At 32.6% G+C, this 24,869-nt stretch overlaps 1 protein-coding gene across 6 annotated transcripts in view; it reads right to left on the minus strand.

The window, feature by feature from the left end:
• The window catches only part of LOC145291235 (ciliogenesis-associated TTC17-interacting protein-like), a 109,929-nt gene that overhangs the window by 71,283 nt on the left and 13,777 nt on the right, over positions 1–24,869 (minus strand). For all 6 annotated transcript variants that reach the window (XM_080136836.1, XM_080136832.1, XM_080136835.1 and 3 more), the window contains exons 3-7: positions 22,913–23,151; positions 17,087–17,173; positions 11,014–11,074; positions 3,918–4,024; positions 149–270 (exon numbers count right to left, since the gene is read on the minus strand). In XM_080136836.1, coding sequence (XP_079992962.1) covers positions 149–270; positions 3,918–4,024; positions 11,014–11,074; positions 17,087–17,173; positions 22,913–23,151 — 616 coding nt within the window. The remainder of the gene's footprint in view (positions 1–148; positions 271–3,917; positions 4,025–11,013; positions 11,075–17,086; positions 17,174–22,912; positions 23,152–24,869) is intronic.

Raw genomic sequence — 24,869 nt, forward strand, 5'->3', positions numbered from 1 at the left:
AAAAGTGCATTGCGAATGGTGGTGACTGTGTACAAAAATAAATTCTGGAACACAAAAGGTTGTTCATCGTAATGGCACAACTCTCTATGGCAGAAGGAAAATCTAAATATAGGATATTTAAACAAAAGAGAAAACACATTTTCCTTACCCATCTTCTATTAAAAAATAGCGCCATGATATTGGATTATCTCTTGAAGAAATTGATCGTTGGAGTCCAACCACAGGAACTAATGTAGTGCAAATTTCTTTGGCTGAGGCACCGAGGTCAGTCTGTAAAATATTTTTTAAAAATATAACAGTTTACTTTTACATAATGATCAATTATCATCAACATCCTTATAATTTCTTTATCGTTTAAGGGAGATAAATCAGTTCAAAGGACATAATTTATTCATTGAATATTCAAATATTACTGCCGAACACTAAACATTCATGGCGTCTTCTATTCATCCACCTATATAGCTATAAATGTGAAAACGTGTGTGCATGTGTGTCTGTTTGTGCACATTTCTCTACAAAATAACTGTCACATTTCAGTCTACAGACTCGAGATTTGACATAAGGGGTATTGATATTTGTAAAAATCTTTCTAATCAGTTTTCAGCCAGAAATTTGACTGTTAAGGGGTCAAAGTTCAACAATTTGACCTTTAAGAACTCTACTAAACTCCTTTGTCGATTTTGGGTCAAAACACTTGAAATTTTAGATATAGGTTCCTTGGGCATGGATCTAACTTAATAATTTGATTTGAGTCCAAAACAATAAATGTTAAGGTCATAATTGGTGTCAAAGTTTTAAAAAAAATTGACCTCTGCGGTCTCTACAAAATTACTCAGCCAATTTTTGGTCTAAACATTTGAAATTTTACATAAAATGTATTCAGGCTTTTTAATTGTTTTTATTTTTTTTTCCTGAAAATTTGGCTTCTCAGGGAGCAAAGTTCAAAAGATTTGACCTTTGTAGTTTTCTAGCAAACTATTAAACTATTTTGGTCTAAACATTATAAATTTATACATAACGGGTATTCAGACATGTGGCAAGCATTTTAATCAGTTTTGGGGTAAAAATTTGGCTGCCAAAACGTCAAAGTTGAAAGAGTTGATCTTTGCAGACTCTACCAAATTCCTCCGTTAATTTTGGGTCTAAAGACTTGACATTTTAGATGTAGGTAACTTGGACATGGGTAAAACTTTATATTTTGATTTGAGACCAAAATAATAAATGTTAAAGGGTCAAAATTGGGGTCAAATTTAAAAAAAAATGACCTCTGCGGTCTCTACGAAATTACTCAGACAAATTTTGGTCTAAACATTTGAAATTTCACATAAAGTGTATTTACACATAGGGTGAATTAGCAACAGTATATAGGGCCCGAGCAAAGCTGGGCTGAACTGCTAGTATATATATAAATTCAAAGTAAACAAAATTTCTGACATAATCATTTAGAAGATATCAGTTTACAAAAACGAACATCAACAATAGTTTTTTGTGTACGGACATTTCTAAGAAATTTATTGAATATCAAATATTATCATCAGCACAAATTATAAAGTTAAAAAAAAAAAAATCAACATTTCTACATTTTTTTAAGTAGAAGTAAAGTATTTTTATGTTCTTCACAAATATACATACACTTGAAAATACATTGTACAGAAACTGGTGTCTGCCTAAAAGATCAATGTCGTGTCATCATTGTGAGCACCAGGCAATATCTGATGAGCTCTTACAATCCAAACCTCATGATGGTACATGAGAATCACAAAACAAGAGCTATCAGAAGAACCTCCATCATTAAACTAGCCAAACATTTTGGCCAAGACCGTCTTACAAATGAGAGAATCAGAAAAAAAGTCTGCTACAGAAATTAGTCCAAAAGATTTGTCAAAAATACACCAAAACCTTCCACTGATAAAAAAAAAAAAAAACAAGTGCACATTCTGACACACAGAAATAGTTATCCAGTTTTAAGGTTTTAGAGGACGGTTATTATACAACGCGGCTCAACAACCGAGTGTGCATTGGACCATCTATGTATAATTCTTTAGTTTTTACTATTTTTAATTGTTGAATTGCAGAATGCACATCGAAATATCAGATAATTAGTAAATAAGTCTGCTACAGAAATAGTCCAAAAGATATTATTTTTTATTGGAATTCATTATTGAGATGAGTATTATTTATATTAATTTATTTATTGCAAACTATTATTCTCATCTTTATTAGTTGTTGTTTCACGATATTACGGCCAACTATTCCTCTGGCCTTCGTCAGGTGGTAACCGCAACGGATAGGAACTTCGAATCTCCTAACTGCATTCTCAGGAATTACTGCCTTCCATAGTTGTTGTCGTCTCACCACGTTTTTGGCTAAGTAAGCCTCTGGCCGGCTTTGGATAGGATTGAAACCACTTTGGGTAGAATTGGGGCCCGTGGTGCAGTTGATAGAGACGTTGAATCTCTACGGTTCCAGATGAGAATTGTCTGAAGATAGCGGTTTCAATCCTACCCAAAACCTTCCATTGAGAAAAAAAAACAATAGAAGAATAGACAAACCAACAGCATATCAAGTATTTTCTGGATGAATTCAACGAGGATTAAATAAAAGAAGGGAGGTTTAATGGACTGGCTAAAAAAAAAAAAAAAGGATCACTACACTATGATTAGAAGATTATAATTGCTGCTCAAGATCAAGGCTTGAGAAGATGAGTGGTCTCAGCAATGACAACAAGTGCCGATTCTACCACACAGAAATAGATATCCAGTTTTAAGGTTCTGCTGCCAGTTTTTGTCTATAGACATGAAACTTAATATATAGGGTATTCGAAACCATGCGAAACTTTATATTTGGGTTTTAGCTGGAGAAAATTGGTGCAAAAGTGTGAAAATTAAAAAAATAAAATTTGCCAGGTGAAAGTCGAACAATGGCATTATAAATATGCATGCATAACGTAACAGCCCTTATTTCATGTTTCAATTTTAAGCCTTGCAGCAAACATGTTTTCATAGCGCTGGTATTAACGTCAAAGGAAAAAGTAAATCATAAGCTAAACATTTTGGTTTCGATTCTAGAAGGTGGCGCACAAATCATTTTTTTAAAAACTTTTTTAATCATTACTAGATATTGAGTCCAATATAATATAATAATAATAAATATGAAATTTGCATTAATCAAAATATCATATTTAAGCGTGTTTTACGACTGGGCAATGCCGGGTGGCCTGCTAGTATATATGCGCGTGTGTGTGTGTGTGTGTGTGTGAAGATAAAGCGGCTAAGCTATTAGACTGTTCAATACCTCAAATTTTCTGGAAGAATAAACTAATGTTGAAACAAGTAGAATTGTCCAATCGTTCTAAAGAATTTCAGGAGAATAAGAATATCAAAGTGAAATTAAAACAAAAAAGAAGTGGCGCTTGTCCAGAATTCTCCCAATATTAAAAAAAATAAAATAAAAATCTGGATAATGTATGTACTCGTGACTGAAACAAAAACACTGTGTTCCAAAAATCATGTAAATTGATCAAGTAGTTTTATTTTTATAAAGAAAATCATTTTAAAATGAATTTGCGGGCTTTCAATGATCCCATGTTTAGAATGGTTTTCTAGAGTTTGAATTATTTGAAGTTATTTCCCTTGTTCATTCAACCTGTTTCTAAAATGGCACCATGAAACAGTCGCTCCTTGGTTAGCCATAAAATTTGATTTTCTTTTTTAAGAATAAAACTACTTGATAAATTTACATGATTTTTGGAATATGACATTTTTGTTTTATCATAGGTATGTACATCGTAAAGATTTTTCTTTAATTTTTAATTTTTTTTTGATATAGGGAGAATTCTGGAAAAATACGAACAAAAGAGCTGAATTGTAAAAACTGAATAAAGACACATTTCAAGTTTGTTAATGGAAATAGCTTACATAGTTACTATTACATATTTTCCCATCGGAGTCGATAGAAGCCACGTAAAAATCTGCAGGAGGATGTTTGCGCAAAATTAATGCTCTCACCAATAAGATGTTTGCACCTGAAAAGACAACAAAAATATAAGTCAATTGTGAACTTCAATACTAATCCTTATTAATCCTTAACTGTGCATCAAACAAATACAATAATATTTTGTTCACTGCATTTTATAATAACAAGGATCCCTACTAAACTTCAGTCAGATCGACCCAGTAGTTTCCAAGAAAAAGTGCAGCTGGATACTAATGCCTAGTAATTCATAACTGTGCATCAAACGGATACAGTCATATTTAGTTTGCTGCATCTTATCATAACAAAGGTTCATACAAAATTTTAGCCAGATTGGCCCGGTAATTTTCAAGAAAAAGTGCAACAGAGAGCAGACAAACAAACAGAGAGCCTAAGAGAAATATGATATAGATTCCATGGAATTGGTGTAAATATTTTTAAACTGCAAAAAAAAAAAAAAAAAAAATATTAAACTGCATTTGCGATATTATCAATCCAACAACATTAACAAGAACACAAGTCAGATATGAAACCACATATACTCGCTTACGGGAATCGAGTTCCACACGTAAGGCAACACACAAACACAAACTGAAGACTTTAAGATAATCACAATTATCGCCCTTTACCTCTGGTAATATCATTCTTTGTCACAAGGGGGTGCAACACCTCACTTCCGGATTTGCTTACTTCTCTCTTCCTCTTTCTTGCTCGGACTCCACAGCATGCAGACCACGTCGAACTACGCTGCTGTTTTGCATTTGCACAACAGACAACTGAATTCCCACAAAAGACTCTCAACGCAAACACGCAAGTAACGTCTACTTATACACCGTCAATATGAACTGCTTAACATTATACTTGTATCCATTCTGTAAATAAATGTAAATCGGTGGCAAATATAATTTTGGCAAATTTCTATGTACTCATTTCTTGGCCAAGGGGATCATGCAACCATCTCCCTTATTTCCCTACTTAACAATAGAGGGTGACTTTGCCCGCTACAAGATTGGTGACTTCGTTCTCTATATACTTGACAATGTAAGGATGGGCTAAAGTATTATCTAAACCAGGGGTTCCCGACGAGTGGGTTGGAATGCTGTAGCAGGGGAGAATGTAATCCTGTTAGAAGTAGCTTAGGATAACATTAATTTTATTTCATCCATTACATTTTTCAAGCTCTGACATTTTTTTTTTTTTTGTTTAGGTGTAAAGCAAAATGTGTGCTACATTAGTTCAAAGAGATTAGGTGATATTATGGGTGTATGTATGATTGCTGCTGAAATGCAACACCAGGCAACTCACTAACTGGATTGGATAGCTTTTCACACCTATATGATAACATTATTTGAAAAATGTATTTTCTTTTTGTGAACTCTGGTTGGACCAATGTGCTTTAATTTGGTAATGAATTTAATTTTACAGAATTTAAAAATATTTTTTCAAATGTTTCTTTCCTTGTCGTTTACGGAAAATAAAAAGAACATTGAGCTGCTGATAGTAATCCTTAAGTAGAGGGTCGCATGGGTTTCAAAGATGCACATGATGATTATACCCCTACCCCCTAGAATTTGCCCATTTCCTCCTTGTGTCTACCTTTCTATTGAAATGTTTTCTCTTGTCTCCTTTTTAAATGTTACCTATTTCTTCCTTTGTATTTTTCACAGTGATTGTTAATAAAATTGATGACATCAGTATGAAGCATCAAGGCCTTTTTTCTTTTATGTAGCAACACTAGTTGTCCTGGTTTTGAATTGCTGTTCTGTGGTAGAACGTATTGTTACTAACTATATACATTAATTTCATTACTCCATAAGAAAGAACATGTATATACTTATATTAAAGATGCAAGGGGAATTTCAACCAAACACAAAGTTACAGATGTGTTTAAATATTGATAAGTGTAAATTGACATGTAAACTAACATAAAATATACATACACATGGTAATTAAAACTTTCCCTTTTTCGAATTTGTCCATTTTAACCTTGTGTCTACCTTCCTATCAAAATACATTCTCTTGTCTCCATTTTAATGTTATCTATTTTTCCTTTGTAGTTTTCACGGTGATTGTTGAATAAAATTTTTGAAGCGTCAAAACCATTTTTTTCTTTCATTGCGTGTTGGTTACGGTTCTCAAATAGCATCAGATCCATACATCAAATTTGGAAAAATCGGAAGTTGAAATCCTATCAAACTTTCAACACTGACCGAACCTTTTAAAGTAATATACGATAAAGAACTTCATTGGCTACAATATGGGTCAAGTAGTAAATCTCTATAATGAACAAAACTAAAGTTATTGTTAAAAGTGTGACCTCTGACCTAGAATATCTCAAAATTAAATCAGTGCTAAGTTAGACCATGACTGATATTTAAACCAAGTTTGGTAATCTATATATATAAAAGGCAAAATGTGTGTTAGTGTGTATGTCCGGCAAAGGCTTTTGGAAGTGGGTGGGGAAGCTTGGGGTGCTCACTCATTCTTAAAACTTTTTATATACTGTCTAAATTATAATATCTATGATTTACGAAGGGCGGTCACGTCTATCTTTTATTTGAATAACTATTTTCGCGACATTTCTTTGGCTTTTCAGTATAAAAGCAAAACTGAATCCCTCTCTGGCACTCGTCCAGAAAAGCAATGAGGTTTGATCAATGTGGGGGAAACCCCTTATATCAGACAATTGCTAACTCTCCTTTTTATGGAGAGCTGGTTTTTCTCCCCAACAAAAAAAACTACCACACAACCAAAGTTGGTGAAACAAAACAAAAAAAACTGCCTAGTAGCAAAAGTTACGTGCGTGATTTCATTCTATGCCGTGATGTTTGACCAAACTAAATTAGTCGAACGGTTAAAATGCCAGGTTTTTTTTCCTTTTCTACCTTCGCACCAAGGCTTCGGGTTCGAGCCTACCTTCCTACCAAAACTTTTTTTTTCCCTTTCTTTTACACCTCCAAACACCCGGGTAATGCCGGGCACCCCCACTAGTGATCAGTAATGTGGACACAAAGTTCTACACAAACAAACATTGTGATAAACAAACTCAACCACAAGCATATACTCCATCTTTGAAAAGGGTAAGGATATGCTTCTCAATATACAAGTGCGGACTTTCTTTTTTGCCGCCTGAGTACATTGCATATCATCAAATATATTTTTCTATCTTTTGAATGTCCTATTCTCAACTGAACGTTGGCAACCATCCATCTCCAAACAATTTTGTTGATCGTGCACAAGGAGGATAGCTTTGTTGATCTTGCCCCATCTCTTGATTTCAATAGCTCTTCTTAATTTCCCCCAAAATGAAGCATAATATGTTTCTTTAATTGTGGTACCTTTTGCAAGAAATCTGTCATCACTACTCAGTTCTGGTCTCACAAGACTGTGAGCACGACCTTGTCAGCAAAGAGCTACACTCTTGCTTTCTTTGGAGGTAGTGAGTTCAAGTGCTTCCACTGTATTTGATGGGCTTCGGTCTCTGGACCATAATAATAGTGACTACCTAGCAGAGTTGTGATCACCTTGGCTATTTGGCATAAGACAGACATTGATTTTCCAAAATGGCCGCCTCAACTTGGCTGACAGATGCCTCATCAATAGCAGAAGGAGACGATCAGGTCTGAGAGCTGTTTCTACCAATTTCCAACAATGTTTGAATTAACGATGCCAGCATTTTACAAGGTCATATGATGAGGCATCATTACTATACGTTTCTTTCATTTCATCAAAAGTCTCCTGCTGTTTGCATCCTTTCAAATACAAAAACCGAATTACTACATGACACTCAACAGGTTCCATTCTACACCTTAGTTCAAGAACTTGCAAATCAGAAACCAAAATTAATTCAGAGTTGTAATTTTTCATATAACCCATAGAGATATAAATCATTATTCTTCTTAACCACATGCTACAATGATCCACAAGAAAAACTGATGAACTAAAATCAAATACCAATTTTGTAGGTAGAAAGCTATTGATAACAAAAAAAAACAATAGATTGACTTTATTTTATATATTAGATTATAATTAGGCAAATCAAAATAAAAAAAAATTAATGCAAAAAAAAAAAAAAGCATGTTCTTGTTTCTCTACATCTCATTGCAGGGAGCCAATGAAAAGGGAACCTTTAGGTTGCCCCTGACTATGGTGATCCATTTATTTATCTAAAGAAGACAGGCTTACAATAAATACAGTAATAACACAATACAATCAAACACTAGCTTACCTGACTTGGCATAGCAGAATACTTACAATTTGTTTGGATTTTCTTTTTTTTTTTCCAAAATATTATATTTGTTTCAATTAATGAGAAATAAGTTAATATGAAAGAATACAGAGTTATATTTCTTTTTTAAGATGTCGACCATTTAAAAATAATTCAGATCTGGAAAAAAAATTGGGGGAGGGGAGGGGAATTAAATCGAATTACACTTTATTCTAAACAACATGTTACAACAATTCAGAAGAAAAACTAATAAACCAGAATCAAATACTGATTTTGTAGGAAGAAAGTTATCGATGAAAAAGAAAAAGGTAAAAAAAAATAACTTTACTTTATATATTACTAGCAAGGTTCCCCAGAGAAGCCGTTTAAAAGTGTGTGTAGTATTTTAATATAAAAACTTCTATCTTTCTACTTCTTTTAATCCCCCTATCCTCTCTCTTTCCTTGCATTTATCTTCCTCACTCCCTTTTCACCTCCTGGAAATGATCCCCCCCCCTCCCAAGCCAACAAACCCTGGTCCAGTTGACACCTGAAGAAGGACTAATTTTTTTTTTATATTTAGATGTTATACACCCGGGGTAACGTCGATCAAGAAAATATAAACTTTGTGGATCTTTTGTTAGTAGTTTAGGACATTTAGCTGGACATGCAAACGTAATGCCTACTAGACGCTTTCCTCGAGTGTTTAAGGTCTCTCTGTTACAGGGGTTTGCCAGAAAAACCTGGCATGAGGATACTTTTCCCTAACGCTAAACCCTGACCAAATATTCAAAATCACATTTCATATTCGCTTCCCAAATAAGATCTCCTCACTTTGGCTAACTCACATTAGCTTTTACGAGGAATGGCGCACCTTCTCCAAGTGATGCTACCTCAAGTAATAGCATGAAGCTGGATACTCCACCAGACTAGATAAATTCTTGTCCTGGAATTCAGTAAGACCTAGAGACCAAATCGTAAGATATACTACAACATATAAAAATGGTTAATTGGGGAGAGGAAAATTATGTTCTCAATTTCTTTACTAACTCAGTGTTTGAGAGATAAAGAACTTTAATGGAACATTCGATTATCTATGTATCTCATATAGAGTTCAAGTGTAAGCTCCAGGTAGTTGGCCCCTTGATCTCTGAGAACTTTGACTGAAGTAAAATAAAACAAAAAATATGAGCCATGTAACATCCAGCTGAAAGGTTCTACCGGAGGGGGGGGCAGCTATTATACAATATAATACAATGGAGTACGTAAATATTTCCACTGATCATCTGTAAAAAGTTGAATATCAAATGCAACAGCAAGTCCTGGAAATATATACCAAAAAAAATAACGGTTGGAAATGTCATATACCATCCAATATGATTATGCAATTCCTTCAGCTGCATATCTAGAAAACCGATCCATTAAATCTGACATAGTGATATGGGATAAGGAGGAGAAAGAAGCAACCTTAGTAAAAGTTAGTGACCCCCCCCTCCAATGATGCTGGGTTAAACAGAGATGAGAGTGAAAAGATAATGAAATACGAAGGTCTTATGCATGACATGAAAAGAAACTGGAATCTTAGGAAGATCTTCATCATTCAAATAATTATAAGAGCAACTGGACTCATGAACCAAAAGCAAGAGAGATACAACCAATTACACTTTAAGGGAAGATTAAATTCTTAAAAAAGATTTCTCAGTTGAAATATATAAGATAGCGGGTGAATGTCTGACATCTGGTAGAATGCCCCATCTCCAGCTAGAACAAAATAAAACAAGTGAAGCATGCATGGTCCCCTGTGAGTGCACAGTGAACGAGGCATAAAAAAAAAGTTCAGCATTTGCCCCCCCCCCCCCCCAATTAGCCCCAAAAGTCCCCAGTGACGTCAAATCCTGGTTAAAATGAACAAACGGTGCAGTTTTAGGCCTTAACATAAGTAAATTTCAGTTCTGCACCATGCAAAAAAAGAAATGACTAAGTCCATCATACCCCCCCCCCCATTTAATCCCAAAAGTTCCCAACGCCTTAACATATTTAACCAGGCAAAATTCTAAATAGACATACACAGAAAATTTTGGACAAATATGGCAAAATAGTCCCAAAAATTAAGTGTTTTTATTAGCCCTAAAAGAGGCCTTGGGGCACACCCAAGAGTTATTGTGAAGTATAGACACACAAAATTATATAGAAATCAGTTAGTTACAACTTTTCAGAAAGTTTTATAAAAATCCAAGGCATCAATTTTTTTTTAATAAGCACAAAAATGTCAATTTTAGCCATTTTAACCTGAAAGACACTCTTTCAGAGTTTTCCCAGAAAATCCATTCTGTTACTTTTTTACTCATATCATGTTTAATGTTTGTGCAAAATTTCTAAAAATTCCAAGACGTAGTTATTGAAAAAAGTGCAGACAGACAAATTGGGGAATGGACAAATGGACAAGGGTGAATTTACAGGTCCACCCTCCGTTTTATAAATGGAGAAATGTCTTCCTATTTACTTACCTCCCAACGAGGGCAAATTTAGATACAAAGTTTTTAATGTGGGAAAAATCAAACTCCCCAAAAAGGAGCATTCTGGATTGGAACAAAAATAAAAATTGCTTCAGTCTAGAAAGACTTCTTCACTAATTGAGGACAAAATAAATGAAGTGCAGTATCAGAACAGATACTACACTTTCTTCATAGCTAAAAAGCCAAAAGAAAAGGTGTGTTTTATAGACGTTTACGAACACAGTAAATACACTACAATCGGTTTTTCGAAAGAAAAACAAACAAGAAAATAATTGAAAAAAAAAGAAAAAAAGGTGAATGAAAGAAAAAGTCCACTACCTTCAAGAATGAGGGTGGGTACATTGCTTATTTTCCAGGCTGTCTGTGAATGCGTCACCTCCTGAAAATATAACGTAAAACATACAAACAATATGCGATAATTATAAAACAACTATAAGAACACCCATCCTAGGACAAGTAAAATTAATTTTCCAAACTAAACAGTGTAGCACTGCTTTTATGTCATCTTACAAAAATTAAAACAAAGATGTAAAGCTGCTAAACCTTACGACTAGAATTTTTTATTCTAATTTTACTCAAAATCCATTACATGATTTAAACTAAAAACTAGTATCTAATGACTTGCAGTCTGACTACAACTTAGACGTTTTCAAGTCCAACATAAACAAACTCCTGATAAACCGCCCCCTTAAGTAAGACACTCTAACTAAACACCCAATACGAATGATTACTACAATACTATCTCATTGATTACTGTACACGCAATAACCCTTATCCCTGAGTGGCCTTCGGGCCTTGATAAGTGGTGAACCCCATGTAAAAAAAATGCCTCTCCACAGTGAATGACTGTTAAACTAAATATGGTTCATATTGCCCATCCTTACACCTATTAGCTGTGTTCAAAATTAATAATGATCGATTCATTAGTTTAGGAGCGAATCCTATACACATAAATATATAAATATATACACCATGCTTAACAGGAACTAGTTGTACCTATCCAGCATTGATTGGGATGCAGTGAAGGTAGGTGTTTAATGTTGTTTGTTTTCATATAAAGTAGACAACTTCTATCATGTTCTTCAATCTAAAATATGTGTTATCCCCCTTATTTTTATCCCACCCTTTCACTGTAGAGGTCCCTAGATGCTAAAGATCCTTTAACTAATAGTTTCTTCCCTCAAACTGTTAGGTTTTGGAATTCCCTCTCAGTTTCTTGCTTCCCTGACTGTACTAACATGTATAAATTTAACTGTAATGTGAACAGACAAAGTGATGCTCAACTCTCTAAAAAGGATCCTTGTAACTATTACCGTGGCAATATATCTTGTTTTGAGTGAATAAGAGTGAAAAAAAGTTTGTGTGACGGTAAAAGATTGTGGAACAGTAAAAGATTGGAGACTGGTAAATTGTGCAACGGTAAAAGACTGTAAACTGTTAAAAAATTGTAGTTTGGTAAAAGATTAGGCAAGAGTTAAAGATTGTGGAATGATAAAAAACTGTGAAATAGTAAAATTGTGCAATGATAAAAGACTGCAGAATATTAAAATTGTGTGATGTTAAAAAAAACTGTGGAATGGTAAATTTTGCAATGGTAAATATTGTGGAATAGTAAAATTGGGCTATGGTAGAAGACTGTAAAATTGTAAAATAGACTGTGGAATGATAAAATTGTTCAGTGGTAAAAGATTGTGGAATGGCAAATTGTGAAACTGTAAAAGACTGTGAAATAATAAAATTGTGTAATGGTAAAAGACTATGGAATGGTAATATTATGCCACAGTAAAAAAACCATAGAATGTAATATTGTGCAGCTGAAAAAAATTGTCGAATGGTAAAATTGTGCAATGGTAAAAGACATTGGAATGGTAAAATTGTGCAATAGTAAAAGACATTGGAGTGGTACAATTGTGCAATGGTAAAAGACATTGGAGTGGTACAATTGTGCAATGGTAAAAGACATTGGAATGGTAAAATTGTGCAATGGTAAAATTGTGCAATGGTAAAAGACATTGGAATGGTAAAATTGTGCAATGGTAAAAGACATTGGAATGGTAAAATTGTGCAATGATAAAAGACATTGGAATGGCAAAATTGTGCAATAGTAAAAGGCATTGGAGTGGTACAATTGTGCAATGGTAAAAGACATTGGAATGGTAAAATTGTGCAATGGTAAAAGACATTGGAGTGGTACAATTGTGCAATGGTAAAAGATGGTGGAGTGGTACAATTGTGCAATGGTAAAAGATGGTGGAGTGGTACAATTGTGCAATGGTAAAAGACTGTGGAATGGTAAAATTGTGCAAAGATAAAAAAACTGTGGAATGGTAAAATTGTGCAAAGATAAAAAAAACTGTGGAATGGTAAAATTGTGCAAAGATAAAAAAAAAAACTGTGGAATGGTAAAATTGTGCAAAGATAAAAAAAAACTGTGGAATGGTAAAATTGTGCAAAGATAAAAAAAACTGTGGAATGGTAAAATTGTGCAAAGATAAAAAAAAAAACTGTGGAATGGTAAAATTGTGCAAAGATAAAAAAACTGTGGAATGGTAAAATTGTGCAAAGATAAAAAAAAACTGTGGAATGGTAAAATTGTGCAAAGATAAAAAAAAACTGTGGAATGGTAAAATTGTGCAAAGATAAAAAAACTGTGGAATGGTAAAATTGTGCAAAGATAAAAAAAAAAACTGTGGAATGGTAAAATTGTGCAAAGATAAAAAAAGTGAGATAAAAAAAAAACTGTGGAATGGTAAAATTGTGCAAAGATAAAAAAAGTGAGATAAAAAAAAAACTGTGGAATGGTAAAATTGTGCAAAGATAAAAAAAGTGAGATAAAAAAAAAAACTGTGGAATGGTAAAATTGTGCAAAGATAAAAAAAAAACTGTGGAATGGTAAAATTGTGAAAAGATAAAAAAAACTGTGGAATGGTAAAATTGTGCAAAGATAAAAAAAACTGTGGAATGGTAAAATTGTGCAAAGATACAAAAACTGTGGAATGGTAAAATTGTGCAAAGATAAAAAAAACTGTGGAATGGTAAAATTGTGCAAAGATAAAAAAACTGTGGAATGGTAAAATTGTGCAAAGATAAAAAAACTGTGGAATGGTAAAATTGTGCAAAGATAAAAAAAACTGTGGAATGGTAAAATTGTGCAAAGATAAAAAAAAACTGTGGAATGGTAAAATTGTGCAAAGATAAAAAAAAAACTGTGGAATGGTAAAATTGTGCAAAGATAAAAAAACTGTGGAATGGTAAAATTGTGCAAAGATAAAAAAACTGTGGAATGGTAAAATTGTGCAAAGATAAAAAAAAAACTGTGGAATGGTAAAATTGTGCAAAGATAAAAAAACTGTGGAATGGTAAAATTGTGCAAAGATAAAAAAAACTGTGGAATGGTAAAATTGTGCAAAGATAAAAAAAACTGTGGAATGGTAAAATTGTGCAAAGATAAAAAAAACTGTGGAATGGTAAAATTGTGCAAAGATAAAAAAAACTGTGGAATGGTAAAATTGTGCAAAGATAAAAAAAAACTGTGGAATGGTAAAATTGTGCAAAGATAAAAAAACTGTGGAATGGTAAAATTGTGCAAAGATAAAAAAAACTGTGGAATGGTAAAATTGTGCAAAGATAAAAAAAAACTGTGGAATGGTAAAATTGTGCAAAGATAAAAAAAAAACTGTGGAATGGTAAAATTGTGCAAAGATAAAAAAACTGTGGAATGGTAAAATTGTGCAAAGATAAAAAAACTGTGGAATGGTAAAATTGTGCAAAGATAAAAAAAAAACTGTGGAATGGTAAAATTGTGCAAAGATAAAAAAACTGTGGAATGGTAAAATTGTGCAAAGATAAAAAAAACTGTGGAATGGTAAAATTGTGCAAAGATAAAAAAAACTGTGGAATGGTAAAATTGTGCAAAGATAAAAAAAACTGTGGAATGGTAAAATTGTGCAAAGATAAAAAAAACTGTGGAATGGTAAAATTGTGCAAAGATAAAAAAAAACTGTGGAATGGTAAAATTGTGCAAAGATAAAAAAACTGTGGAATGGTAAAATTGTGCAAAGATAAAAAAAACTGTGGAATGGTAAAATTGTGCAAAGATAAAAAAAAAAACTGTGGAATGGTAAAATTGTGCAAAGATAAAACAAAACTGTGGAATGGTAAAATTGTGCAAAGATAAAAAACTGTGGAATGGTAAAATTGTGCAAAGATAAAAAAAAACTGTGGAATGGTAAAATTGTGCAAAGATAAAAAAAAACTGTGGAATGGTAAAATTGTGCAAAGATAAAAAAAACTGTGGAATGGTAAAATTGTGCAAAGATAAAAAAAACTGTGGAATGGTAAAATTGTGCAAAGATAAAAAAAACTGTGGAATGGTAAAATTGTGCAAAGATAAAAAAAAAACTGTGGAATGGTAAAATTGTGCAAAGATAAAAAAACTGTGGAATGGTAAAATTCTGCAAAGATAAAAAAAACTGTGGAATGGTAAAATTGTGCAAAGATAAAAAAAAAAACTGTGGAATGGTAAAATTGTGCAAAGATAAAAAAAAACTGTGGAATGGTAAAATTGTGCAAAGATAAAAAAACTGTGGAATGGTAAAATTGTGCAAAGATAAAAAAAACTGTGGAATGGTAAAATTGTGCAAAGATAAAAAAACTGTGGAATGGTAAAATTGTGCAAAGATAAAAAAAAACTGTGGAATGGTAAAATTGTGCAAAGATAAAAAAAACTGTGGAATGGTAAAATTGTGCAAAGATAAAAAAACTGTGGAATGGTAAAATTGTGCAAAGATAAAAAAAACTGTGGAATGGTAAAATTGTGCAAAGATAAAAAAAAAACTGTGGAATGGTAAAATTGTGCAAAGATAAAAAAAACTGTGGAATGGTAAAATTGTGCAAAGATAAAAAAAACTGTGGAATGGTAAAATTGTGCAAAGATAAAAAAAACTGTGGAATGGTAAAATTGTGCAAAGATAAAAAAAACTGTGGAATGGTAAAATTGTGCAAAGATAAAAAACACTGTGGAATGGTAAAATTGTGCAAAGATAAAAAAAAAACTGTGGAATGGTAAAATTGTGCAAAGATAAAAAAAACTGTGGAATGGTAAAATTGTGCAAAGATAAAAAAAACTGTGGAATGGTAAAATTGTGCAAAGATAAAAAAAAAACTGTGGAATGGTAAAATTGTGCAAAGATAAAAAAAACTGTGGAATGGTAAAATTGTGCAAAGATAAAAAAAACTGTGGAATGGTAAAATTGTGCAAAGATAAAAAAAACTGTGGAATGGTAAAATTGTGCAAAGATAAAAAAAAAAACTGTGGAATGGTAAAATTGTGCAAAGATAAAAAAAAAACTGTGGAATGGTAAAATTGTGCAAAGATAAAAAAAACTGTGGAATGGTAAAATTGTGCAAAGATAAAAAAAACTGTGGAATGGTAAAATTGTGCAAAGATAAAAAAAAAACTGTGGAATGGTAAAATTGTGCAAAGATAAAAAAAAAACTGTGGAATGGTAAAATTGTGCAAAGATAAAAAAAAAACTGTGGAATGGTAAAATTGTGCAAAGATAAAAAAAAAACTGTGGAATGGTAAAATTGTGCAAAGATAAAAAAAACTGTGGAATGGTAAAATTGTGCAAAGATAAAAAAAACTGTGGAATGGTAAAATTGTGCAAAGATAAAAAAACTGTGGAATGGTAAAATTGTGCAAAGATAAAAAAAACTGTGGAATGGTAAAATTGTGCAAAGATAAAAAAACTGTGGAATGGTAAAATTGTGCAAAGATAAAAAAACTGTGGAATGGTAAAATTGTGCAAAGATAAAAAAAACTGTGGAATGGTAAAATTGTGCAAAGATAAAAAAACTGTGGAATGGTAAAATTCTGCAAAGGTAAAAAAAACTGTGGAATGGTAAAATTGTGCAAAGATAAAAAAAACTGTGGAATGGTAAAATTGTGCAAAGATAAAAAAAACTGTGGAATGGTAAAATTGTGCAAAGATAAAAAAAACTGTGGAATGGTAAAATTGTGCAAAGATAAAAAAACTGTGGAATGGTAAAATTCTGCAAAGGTAAAAAAAACTGTGGAATGGTAAAATTCTGCAAAGGTAAAAAAAACTGTGGAATGGTAAAATTGTGCAAAGATAAAAAAACTGTGGAATGGTAAAATTGTGCAAAGGTAAAAAAAAACTGTGGAATGGTAAAATTGTGCAAAGATAAAAAAAAAACTGTGGAATGGTAAAATTGTGCAAAGATAAAAAAACTGTGGAATGGTAAAATTGTGCAAAGATAAAAAAAAACTGTGGAATGGTAAAATTGTGCAACAGTAAAGATTGTGCAAAGAATGGTTATTGAATAACCAATGAATTTTATTGTTTATAAAGAAATCAATTTCACTTACGTCGCAATTAGTTAAAGATTTTATATAGACATAATGGTCCTTTGTTTTCATAAACAAAGTTTTCCGATCCAAAGGATTTGGCATAATCTACAAAGTAATTAAAGAAAAGTTCATAAATTGTATTAACATTAAAGTGAGAGACATTTAAAATTCAATGAATTTTTAATTAGTTCTGTCAAATTATTGTTAATAAACATACTAGTACTAAGATAAAGCATTGCAGCAAGCAAGCATCACTAGATCAATATATATTTGATTCTCATATCAGCCAGCATCTTATCTATATAAAGCCACCATTTGCCCAAACAGAGAATTGTTGTCACCAACCACTAGGCTCTCCCTCTTGGACAGGATACAAAAAAAAAAAATTTCTAACCAAATAAGTTTTGCCCTGTCTGCCTATCTCTACCTCTTGTCGCATCACTGCAGTTTTGCATCTTTGTCCTTGTTTTATATATGAAGGGTGTTTTTTTAAAAGGCGGCAATCAATCAACAGAAAAATATTTTTATAAATACAAATATGTGGTTTATTCAAAAAATTAATTTTTGGCATTTATAATTTAGGTACAATTTCAGGCATATGGTCTTGTAGGTCATGCATATATGGCATACTCTAGCGGTTCAATTTTCACAACTCTACGCGTTAAATTAGGCTGAATTTCTGCAATAATGTTTCAAATGTTGTCTTCCAAGTGGTCTATTGTATCCAGCTTATCAGCATAGACAAGGGATTTTACATATTCTCAAATGAAATAATCTAATGGGGTTAAATCAGAAATGAGGTACCCAATTGACAGGTCCACTTCATGAAATTATTATTATTATTCGTTCATCAAATGTTTCTTTCAGTAAATTGGACATATCACGCGCTGTGTGACAGGTGGTTCCGTCCTGCTGAAACTACATGATGACTTGCGAAACCAAGCTGAACTCAAAATAATCAATAGTTGTCAAATCTGCAATTAAAGAAAGTAGAGTTGTCAAGTTAAAGTTTGCTGCCTCTAAAAAAAGACACCTACTAGTAGTACCTACCATAAACTGGGTTCAAAAAGAGTCTTCAAAAAATGGACTGATTTATATAACAATGTAAATAACTTTTAAATTCTTTTAAACTGATATTTATTTTCTGCATACTTTTTGTATCTTATTTTCCATTTCATCTTATAGATGCACAGACACATAAATCTGATATTGCTCGGATTATCTTAGTGGGGTTGGGCAATTGTTGAAATGAACATGTGTGGCCAATAGTGGGAATCTTTATTGACACAAACATATAAACACTAATTAGGGTTCCCAATTATATGTGACCCCCCATAGGGTGTTACTTCCTTTGGTGGAAGTGAGCGATGTAATCTGTAAACCCTCCCTTCCCATGGTGGGTTATCATGGCAAGTTCGGTAGCTCTACGTCAAACCGTGTGAGTGTGGATAGGCTTCCCAGCTATAAGTGACAGCACTGGGGTTCCACCCCTGTTGGTGAGGGTGTAACTCTTCAAAACTTTCCCCACCCCATGGTGGATTATCCTGCAATATTTGGTAACTCTATGAGTGTACATTAAACGGTATGAACATGTACAGGGTTTTCAGAGATAAGTGACCCCATCCCCACCCAAGTCGATCCCTTCCCTATGGTGGGTTATCCTGCCAAATCTGGTAGCTCTACGTGCAACGGTGTGAGCGTGAATAGGGTCCACCCTTAGAAGACTCCCCTTGAGACCTCACTTTATTGTACCAATTTTAGACCCTTGATACCCCTTCTATCATTGTATGGCGACAGTTTAGTATAATCGTAAACTATAAAGGAGCCTATTCTGTACAGACATACACAAACAGACGTTCAGCTTTCATTATATATATATATATATATATATATATATATATATACTAGCATTTCAGCTCGGTGTTGCCCGGGTGTTTGGAGGTGTGTGTTGAGGAAAAAAAAAAAAAAAAAAGTGGTAGTAGAAAGGCAGGCTCGAACCTGTACCGTAAAAGAGGAAAAGAATGGGAAAAAAACCTGCTGTTTGCTGTTACGACCACCGCCAAACCGGAAGTGACATAGGTTTTAATTAAGGTTAGACAATCGAAAGGAGAGGATGATTTTCGAAAATATCGGCGAAAAAAAGCAACCCCCCCCTCGTAGAAAAGTGCCCCGTTGAAGGTGAAGATATTAATATTTTTAGCCGATTTTTCGATATTTGTCGTCTGAAAGGTCGAACTTCAAAACGATACTGACTTTGTAAAAACACGTCGCCTCTGTTGAAAGTTTTAGACAGACATACATACATACATACGTACGTTTATATATTGGTAACTCAAATTTTCAACCCAAACTGATTAAAAAGCTTGCCTTATCTTTAAATACACTTTATGTAAAATTTCAAATGTTTAGACAAGAAATTGTCTGAGTAATTTGGTAGAGACGGAACCGGTCAATTTTTTTTTTAACTTTGATCCCTATTATGATCCCTTAACATTTATTGTTTTGGGCTCAAATTAAGTTATTAAGTTAGATCCATGTCCAAGGAACCTATATCTAAAATTTCAAATGTTTAGATCCAAAATTGGTGGAGGAGTTTGGTAGAGTTCTCAAAGGTCAAATCGTTGAACTTTGACCCCTTGACAGCCAAATTTCTGGCCGAAAACCGATTAGAAATATTTTTTCAAATATCAATACCCCTTATGTCAAATCTCGAGTCTGTAGACTGAAAATTGACAGAGTTATTGTGTAGGGAAATATACACAGACAGACAGATACTTTCACTTTTATAGATATATATTATTATGATATAAAAAAACTTTGTGTGAATGTGTGAGTTCAGAAATTTCACACAAAGGTACTTGATGTGTCTTGGAGTGTTCTTACATAGGTTTTGTAATGAAATGCCACTGATAAATATTAAAAATTGATAATCAGAAAAATCCGATTAAAGAAAGAAGTCTGATTTCAACCAAAGTTAACACTTTTATACAACCTAGCATTATAAGTGCATTTGAGAAGTTTTATCACTGCACAAGCAGAAAGGCCCAACCTATAAAATCATCTCTAGATTCTTTTATAAGACAGGGATGCGTTTGAAATGATTGTTTCTTTTTAGAGCACAACTGAACCATGATACTTGACGTTTGTACGTTTAACTTTAATTTGAGTGATTATAGAAAAATAATTTCATAAAAGCAACAGTTGGTTCTTTGATAAGACAGGAATGCTTTTGAAAGGAATTTTTCTGTTTAGAGCACAACTGAACCATGATACTTGACTTTTGCATTTTAAACTTTAATTGAAACCATTTTTACAGATAATTTTCTAAAATCAACAATAGATTCTCTACAGTGCAATGTAAACTACAATCTATTTAACATACACTGAGCTTCTAAGCAAAAAGAATTGGTATACACAAAGAGTGAAATATAATTGAAAAAACAAAAACATTTTACCAAAATAAAATTATATATATATATATATATATATATATATATATATATAAAATCATCCACATACAGTAGTTTTGTTGTTTCACAGCTTATCAGTATGGCTAGACAAGCAACTACCTCAAGAGTCAGGATCAAAACCCGAACACTCAAATGACAGTCGGAGCTTATATATATATATATATATATATATATATATATATACACACATATATATATGTGTGTATATTTTGGTAGCAAGTCATTATTCAAGACCATCTGATTGAATACGACTAAATTATTCTTTTTTCCGATCTTTCTGGATATCTTTTCCATTTACCGAGCAGTCTTTTTAATTTCAGCTGGCATGTTATATAAAATGGCGCCCAAAAGTTGTTGTTCAGCCATATTTTTCTCAAGCGCTTGAAAAATAAAATAAAATAATTCGCCCCCAACCCTCCTTTATGATAATTGGATGCACCTATAGAAAGCGCTTGGGAAGAATATGGCCGAACGACAACGTTTGGGTGCCATTTTATATAACATGCCTGTTGAAATTAAAAAGACTGCTCGGTAAATAGAAAAGATATCCAGAAAGATCAGAAAAAAGAATAACTCTGTTGTGTTGACTCAGACGTGCTTGAATATATATATATATATATAAGCATGGCAGGGTGACCTGATGTTGTCCAGGATTGAATGATGATCAATGAATGTTTTATCATCATCAAAACGATGAAATAGCTCATTTTTCAATCAAATTAATTGACTGCTTGCTCTAATTGGGGACCCATCGCGATGCATCGGAAGGAAACTTCAAATGTTTCTCACAGTGATTAAGTTCACAATATATTATAGTCTACATTGCACGCTAGAGGACCTACTGTTGATTTTATAAAATTATTTTCATACATAATGGCTTGCATTAAAATTTAAAATGCAAATGTCAAGTATCATGCTTCAATTGTGCTCTAAACAAAAAACATTCATTTCGAACGCACCCGTCATATCAAAGAACCTACTGTTGATTTTATATGTCTGGCATTACTGGTTGAGTGGGGATAATAGCTTGAATTCATGTTTGAAGTAAAAGAGTCAAGTATCATTGTGAAATTGTGCTTTAAACAGAAACATTCATTTCAAATGCGCCTCCTGTCATATCAAAGAACCTACTGTTATTTTATATGTTGGGCCTTTTGGCTTGTTAGTAATAAAACTTCTCAAATGCACTTGTGATGTTAGGCTGTGTAAGATGTTAACTTTGGTCAAAATCGTCTGGTCCGTCTTTCATCAGATTATTTTGATTATTGATACTCATCGAAAAAAATTCGACATGAAACCTACCTAAGAACACTGCCAGGCACATAAAGTACCTTTGTGTGAAATTTCATAAAAATCGACCCAGTCGTTTTCAAGTTAATAGGGAACAAACTCACAAAGTTTCTTTTATATAATAGTAAAGATTTTATACATTATATATATATATATATATATATATAGCGTGTCCAGGGGTGATGAAAAAAATCCAATAAAGTGCTCGATCGTAGATGTGAGAGCTGAAGATACAATATTTATTATGACACTATATATACATATTTCAAGGTCGTACCATTGGTTTCGATACACCGAAAACAGTAATAATATACTGTGGAAAATCGGTATAATCTCTTCGGCGACAAAGAAAAATCTGGAACTAATGCAAAATGAACGAACATAGAAGAAACGCTAGACTCAGAATTTCACATTTAAAAAATATCGTTTTAAAACCGACGCCAACAGATTATGATTATAGAATAAACTAAGGAAGAAAGTGTGTGTGTGTGTGTGTGTGTGTGTGCGTACGTGCGTGTGTGTGTGTGTGCATGCATAGCGGGGAACGATATTTTTTAAATGTGAAATTCTGAGTCTTAAACGCTCATCTAGCGTTTCTTCTATGTTCGTTCATTTTGACTTAGTTCCAGATTTTTCTTTGTCGCCGAAGAGATTATACCGATTTTCCACAGTATATTATTACTGTTTTCGGTGTATCGAAACCAATGGTACGACCTTTAAATATGTATATATAGTGTCATAATAAATATTATATATATATATATATATATATATATATATATATACATACATAAAGTAGAAAAAGTGACCAAGTCGTGTCATATGAGAGGAGCACAGACCATCTGCTTACTTAATGCTTAAAGATTCAGAGATATGCATTTCATCATATTGGTCATCATCAAACAAGCAATCTCATTAACCCTTATCCTTGAGTGGCTTTTGGCCTTGATAAGCGGTGACCAAATCAGTATAATAAAAACAATAAAATTGGAGGTCTATTACCTACAAACATAAAGCAACATGGAAAAAAAAAAAAACATGAATCTATAATTTTTTGTTTGTAATACCATTATTTTGTTTTTACCTTGACAAATTCATGATGTCTCTGCTCGAGGGTTTGCAAGTGTTTGTTCACATAAGCAGTAAGTGATGTCCCGCATAAAACTCCCTCGACATAACCCAGGCTTTTGGCGATGATGAGATAACATTCCTCTTCCTGGAGTACGGAATGCTCAATGGAAATCACAAACTCTCCCAAGTCTCCAGTTTCAGACGTAGTTACCAATTGTTCCTTGAAAATTAGTTGGTCAAGATGGTCTGTATCTTAAAAATGAAACGTAAAATAATAAAATAATTAAAAAAAAAGTGTGCTGGTTGACATTGGTCATCTTTCAAACCAATTCATTTCACATATATATATATTTATTATTCTTTATATAAATACAGTCATATCTTGCTACGATGTGCAGACAGTTTCAATCATATTTGATTTCATCAGGCAAGAAAAATTAAAATACAAAAATTAAAAAGGTTCCAGACTTTTTTAAATTTTGAGGAGAGAAAAAATGCCATGACTGGTAGGAAGCAAAATTAAAGTTTTTTTGCTTCACGCCAATCGTGGCATGTTTTCTCTTTGGCATTTGCTCTCTTTGATTGAGCACTATCAATGACCCTGGTTGAAATTCAATTATTCTTAATTTTTGGATATCGTTCTACCTGGAATAAAAATATATATATATATATATATATATATATATTTTTTTTTTTTCTTAATTTTTGGATATCGTTCTACCTGGAATAAAAAAAAAAAATATATATATATATATATATATATATATATATTTTTATTCCAGGTAGAACGATATCCAAAAATTAAGAATAATTGAATTTCAACCAGGGTCATTGATAGTGCTCAATCAAAGAGAGCAAATGCCAAAGAGAAAACATGCCAAAATATATATATATATATATATATATATATATATATATATATATATATAATCTTTTTTTTTATTCCTTTGAGATGAGGCTTCATAATTTATGTATTAATTTTTTTTATGGACTGTTATCCTCATCTTCATAGTTGTTGTTTTTCACCATGTTTTGGCCAACTTATCCTCTGGCCTTCTTTAGGTGTTTAACCACTACAGCCCCAAAGGATTGAAGTGTTGAGTCTCTACGGTACCAGTTGAGCATTGTCTGAAGATAACTGTTTCAATCCTACCCACAGCAGGCCAGAGGATTAGTTGGCCAAAATATAGTGCGACAACAACAACTATGGAAGGCAGTAATTACTGGGGATACAGTTAAGAGACTCAGCATCCCTATCCTGTCGTTGGCCGAAACGTGGTGAAACAACAGTTATGAAGATGAAGATAACAGCCCGCAAAAAAATTAAAACTCGGCGCATTTCAGGTGAAAACATTATTACATACGCAAGTGTCATGACGAAATTAGTTTAAATTCCAAAAGTTATGGAAAAGATGTACTAGATGTATTTTTTAACAGAAAAAAAAAAAAAAAAAATTAGCCACAATTACTTTTTGAAATGAGTTGCTTTGTCAATTTAAATCAAGGGTTATCTCCCTTGAATTGGTCACACACCTTTTCCACATCAAAATATACAATAAAACTTGACAATTCGACAGATTCTATCTTTACTTGTAATTATTTTTCTATTGGATCATTATTCATAATTTTTTGGAATTTATACCAATTTCAACATGACACTTAAGTACGTAATAATGTTTTCACCTGAAATGCGTTGGGTTAAAAGTCACCAATGTAAACAAGCTGAAAAAATATGAACAAAACGAAATCATAAAAAATTATTCATGGAAAATTTTTGTATCCTGAGAATATTAAATTTTGTCACCGTTTGCAGGAGTTCCTTAGTAATTCATTAGGTGGGTCACTAACTGACCTTACGAATGCGTGAAAAAATATCGAATAATTCGACCCTCTGTCTTTCCAAGCTTATAACTACTCGAAAAATGTAATTCAAACCCTAATTTTTTTTTTTCAATTAAAGGAGCAAGGAC

This window comes from Euprymna scolopes, chromosome 12, assembly GCF_053919585.1.
Source record: "Euprymna scolopes isolate OS-2025 chromosome 12, ASM5391958v1, whole genome shotgun sequence".
NCBI lineage: Eukaryota > Metazoa > Mollusca > Cephalopoda > Sepiida > Sepiolidae > Euprymna > Euprymna scolopes.